This window comes from Crocuta crocuta, unplaced genomic scaffold (genome assembly GCF_008692635.1).
Source record: "Crocuta crocuta isolate KB4526 unplaced genomic scaffold, BGI_CrCroc_1.0 scaffold110, whole genome shotgun sequence".
NCBI classification, from domain to species: domain Eukaryota; kingdom Metazoa; phylum Chordata; class Mammalia; order Carnivora; family Hyaenidae; genus Crocuta; species Crocuta crocuta.
The window spans coordinates 2,941,020-2,945,711 of record NW_027527386.1 but is presented as its reverse complement, the minus strand read 5'-3'; the positions used below and the strand labels follow the sequence as shown (position 1 = coordinate 2,945,711).

Below are 4,692 nucleotides of genomic sequence, written 5' to 3'. Positions count from 1 at the left end.
GTGGGACAGGTGCTTCCGGCCAGCCCGTCCCTGCCCCGACTTGCAGCCTGGCCCCTGAAGCACCAGAGTGCAGTGGGGGGGGGAGGGGGGGTTCCCGAGAGGTCTCGACCCTGGGGGAGGGGCCAGGAGAGAGCATTCTGTGCCTCGTGGAGGGACAGAGGGAAGGAGAATTCTAGAAGGCAGAAGGAGCTGGAGCAAACGCCAGGTGAGAAGACTGATACGCAGCACCTGGAGTTGGGCCTGGCTCCTCAGATCTCATTGCTCAGTGCTCCATGAGCGATGGGGAGCTATGGAAGGCCCCAGAGTGAGAGAGTCACGGCCAGAGCTGGGCTCTGGAAGGCTGAGTGGCGGGGCTGGGCCCCCCCATCTTCCGCTTGCCCCCCACTTACATAAGGTCCAGACAGATCCTTGTCCTCAGCTCGCTGCTTCCCACTGCCGCCCGGGCCACCCGGTCGCTCCTCTCCTACCACGCTCTCAGGGGGTGAGGGGGATGCGCTCTGCAGACAGACCAGGGCCGAGTGGGAGAAAGGGTCCAAATGTCAGCACAGAGCCCGACGCGGGGCTCGAACCCACACAGCGTGCGATTATGACCCGAGCTGAAGTCAGACGCTTAACCGACTAAGCCACCCAGGCGCCCCCAAAAACAAAATCTTTAAAAAAAAAGAAAAGAAAAAGGAAGTAGAGACGTTAGAGATGTGACAACATNAGAAAGGGTCCAAATGTCAGCACAGAGCCCGACGCGGGGCTCGAACCCACACAGCGTGCGATTATGACCCGAGCTGAAGTCAGACGCTTAACCGACTAAGCCACCCAGGCGCCCCCAAAAACAAAATCTTTAAAAAAAAAGAAAAAGGAAGTAGAGACGTTAGAGATGTGACAACACGGATAGAGGCCGTGATGTGTCCCCAAAGTGGAAATCAGCCTGCAGAGAGGCGACCGGCCAGGCGCAAACCCCAGCCTGGCCCTCCGTCGGCTCTGAGTCCTGGCGCGGGTCACACAACCTGTGTCGTCCTCTGCGAAATGGGGCTGATGACGACAGTGCCTGCCTCCCGGGGTCGGGACGCTTACCCGAAGACGGTGCCCGGCTCGCGGCGAGCACTCACCTCACCTCTGCAGTGAGGAGCCGCTCGTGCAGGCAAATTCAGAAACGCATACCTGAGTCTCCCCCACTCGGCTCTGTAGGCCCGGTGTTCTCCGTGGGGGACCACATGGCACCGTGGGGGCTGGGCAGCAACGCTGGCCCCGCCCACTTGATGCCAGGCGCACCCCTGAGAACCACGGATGTCCCCAGACACGGGCTGGTGTCCCCGGGGGCGGGATCTCTCGTGTGACAACCGCCATTTCCTAGACCCCCTTCCCTCTCCGGCAGTTACGTTCCCACCACGGAGCCTCTGCTGCCCGGAACCCGTGTCTCTGTGTGTGACATGCGTCACGCGGCCTGGAAGGAGTCATTTAGGAGACCCGGATGGGAGGAGGCTCGGGGCAAGGCTCAGGGGGGCTGCAGTCCCTTTATTGGGTTGAACAGCGTCCGCAAAGTTACGTGCCCACCCAGGACCTCACAAGGAGACTTATCTGAAAATGGGGTCTTCGCAGAATGATTAATCACGGCGAGGGCACACTGGGTCGGGGCGGGGCCTAATGCAATGGACTGCTGTCCTGTTTTATCAGTTTTTTTATGTTGATTTACTTTCGAGAGAGACGAACATGAGCGGGGGAGGGGCAGAGAGAGGGAGACACAGAATCTGAAGCAGCTCCTGGCTCCGAGCTGTCAGCACAGAGCCTGACACGGGGCTCGAACCCAAGAACCCTGAGATGATAATCTGAGCCGAAGTCAGAGGCTTGACTGAGCCCCCCCAGGCGCCCCAGGACTGGTGTCCTTAAAAGGAAAGGGACACACAGACACACAGCGGAGAAGCCACATGAGGATGGAAGTAGAGACGGAGTGATTCAGCCACAAGCCCAGAGGCCACCAGGCGCTGCAGGGGCCAAGCAAGCCCTCTTCCCTAGGGACGTGGGAGGGGGCAGCCCCGTTCACACCTCCCTTTCCTGTTTGCAGATTCCAGAACAGGGGAGGGAACAAATTCGTGTGGTTTTCTTTTTTTTTTTTTTTCTAATTTTTTAAAATTTTTTAATGTTTTATTTCTGAGAGAGAGAGAGTGAGTGAGCAGGGGAGGGGCAGAGAGAGAGGGAGACACAGAATCCAGAGCAGGTTCTAGGCTCTGAGCTGTCAGCACAGAGCTCGACACGGGGCTCGAACCCACAAAGTGTGAGATCATGACCTGAGCCGAAGTCAGACACTTAACCAACTGAGCCACCCAGGCGCCCCAAATCCGTGTGGTTTCAAATTAGCGTGGGCTAATTTGTTCTAACAGCCCCGGGAAACAAGCAGAGCCCCTTTTCCACACGGTCCCCTTCTCTGTAGGAATCGCCTGAGGGGCCCCGGGGGGCTCAGTCGGTTGGGCATCCAACTCACGTTTTTGGCTCAGGTCACAATCTCACAGTTCTTGAGTTCGAGCCCCGTGTCGGGCTTGGTGCTGACAGCTTGGAGCCTGCTTGGGACTCTCTCTCTCTCTCTGCCCCTTCCCCACTTGGCTCTGTCTCTCAAAAATAAATTAAAACATTAAAAAAATTATTTTAAAGGAACTGTCTTTTTTAAATTTTTTTTAAATGTTTTATTTATTTCTAGGAGAGAGAGAGAGAGAGAGACAGCGTGAGCGGGGGAGGGTCAGAGAGAGAGGGAGTCACAGACCGAAACAGGCTCCAGGCTCTGAGCTGGCAGTCAGCACAGAGCCCGACGCGGGGCTCGAACCCACGAACTGCGAGATCATGACCTAAGCGAAAGTCGGACGCTCAACCGACGAAGTCACCCAGGCGCCCCTGAAGGAACTGTCTTACATGAAGCAAACAGGGCAAGCTGGCATCTGGCAGCAGAGCTTACCACAAACACAAGCCCCGCCCGGGCAAAGGCGTCTACAGCACAACATTCTCTGGGCATCTGCTCCTCTGACCCAAAGGTCAAAAAGGGCCATTTGAACTGCTCTCCTACACGCTGTGGTGAGCAAACAAGGCCCAGGGCAGGGACAGAAACTGCCACCACCGTCACTGGTACCTAAGCGTCCGCGCACCTACGAGCTACACAGAACAGAGAGATGGGAGGAGACGCCCATCTCCGGGCCCAGCGAAGACGGAGGGTCCCCATCTCTGCTCTTAAGATCTGTGCCTCAGGCTTCGCATCTGGGAAATGGGACCTTCTAAGGGCAGAGGCCATGCGGTCGTGACAACCACAGATGTTCCCAGACACTGCCCGGTGTCCCCGGTGGCGGGGGGAGGGGGCGGCTGGTGGGGGGGCCCTGGTGCAAGCTGAGATGAGCTCGAAGAGCAAAACACATTTGGATCTTGTACAATAAAAGGAGCATAAAACATGCTGTTAATCATTTTTAAGTCGATTACACTTCGAAATATTCTGGATACGTGATGGAAGTAAAACATACCATCTGCATGCATCTCATCTGTTTAACTTTTTAAACATGGCTACTTGGTGGGGGGGGGGCACCTGGGGGGCTCAGTCAGTTGAGCCTCTGACTTCGGTTCAGGTCATGATCTCACGGTTCGTGGGTTCGAGCCCCGTGTCGGGCTCTGTGCTGACAGCTGGGAGCCTGGAGCCTGTTTCAGACTCTGTGTCTCCCTCTCTCTCTGCCCCTCCCCCGCTCTCTCTCTCAAAAATAAACAAACATTAAAATTTTTTAACTAAAAAAATAAATTAAGTAAACATGGCTACTAGAAAATGTGCAATCACATCGCAGATGGTGACGCTGTGAACAAAGGAAAAAACCGCGTGGGAACCCCCCCACACACACACAGCGCAACAACGGGCGCCAAGTGAACTCCGTGGGCTGCGCCCGTGTGCGGTTTCCTGCACCCTCTACCGTATTTTACACGAGACGTCATGGCGGGGGAGGCTGGGTGCCGGGTACACGGGCTTCCCTGTGCCCTTCTTGGCCCCGTCCGATGCACTGGTAACTGCTTCCAAATTAAGCAGTTTTTTAAAAAAAAGTACACACAGGGCTCACCTCCTATTTCCATCGGGCACCCACTCTGACAGATGGTGACACCGAACGGATGGTGGATGAGCTCATGAGTGGAAGGCGCCACACGCATGCATTCGCTTATTCAATTGCCAAAAAAAAAAAAGCTCAGGATTGAAAACTTGCGATAAAGAAAACTCTAGCGGTGGGGACATTTATCTCCTGCACCAAAGGCCCCAGACGAGCAGCGACAACACTGCGTCCTGCCTTGAGGACCTGAGCTGCTCGGCCACATTCGAAGGCAAAGCCAATGTCACCGAGGTTCCGGGACTTACCCTGCTTGGGGCTCTCTCCACTGGCAGGTTGGAGGCAAGGCAGAGAGAGAGAAAGAGACAGAGAGAGAGAGAGAGACAGGAGACCTGAGGGATTCGCAGCCGTGGGGCCAGAGGGCGCGCCCTCCAAGGTCTATAGAGCCCTCCTCCCCACTCAGATCTCCCTTCTCCAACACGCTCACAAAGGACTGGACTGTTCTTTCCTGAACTGTTCAGGCAGATGCCCAGAGAGGGCAGGAAGTCGCCCAAGGACACACAGCCATGGGGAGCGAAGCTGACCCCCACGGCCCACAGGCCCTCCTTCACTCCTCACACTCAGATGACTCGGTGCCTGC

At 56.2% G+C, this 4,692-nt stretch overlaps 1 protein-coding gene across 1 annotated transcript in view; it reads right to left on the bottom strand.

Moving 5' to 3' along the window:
- TLE2 (TLE family member 2, transcriptional corepressor) overlaps nucleotides 1-4,692 on the bottom strand; it is a 19,599-nt gene that overhangs the window by 10,384 nt on the left and 4,523 nt on the right. Inside the window, 1 exon segment of the mRNA XM_077749039.1 lies at nucleotides 390-497. Within this exon segment, the coding sequence (XP_077605165.1) occupies nucleotides 390-497 (108 nt within the window).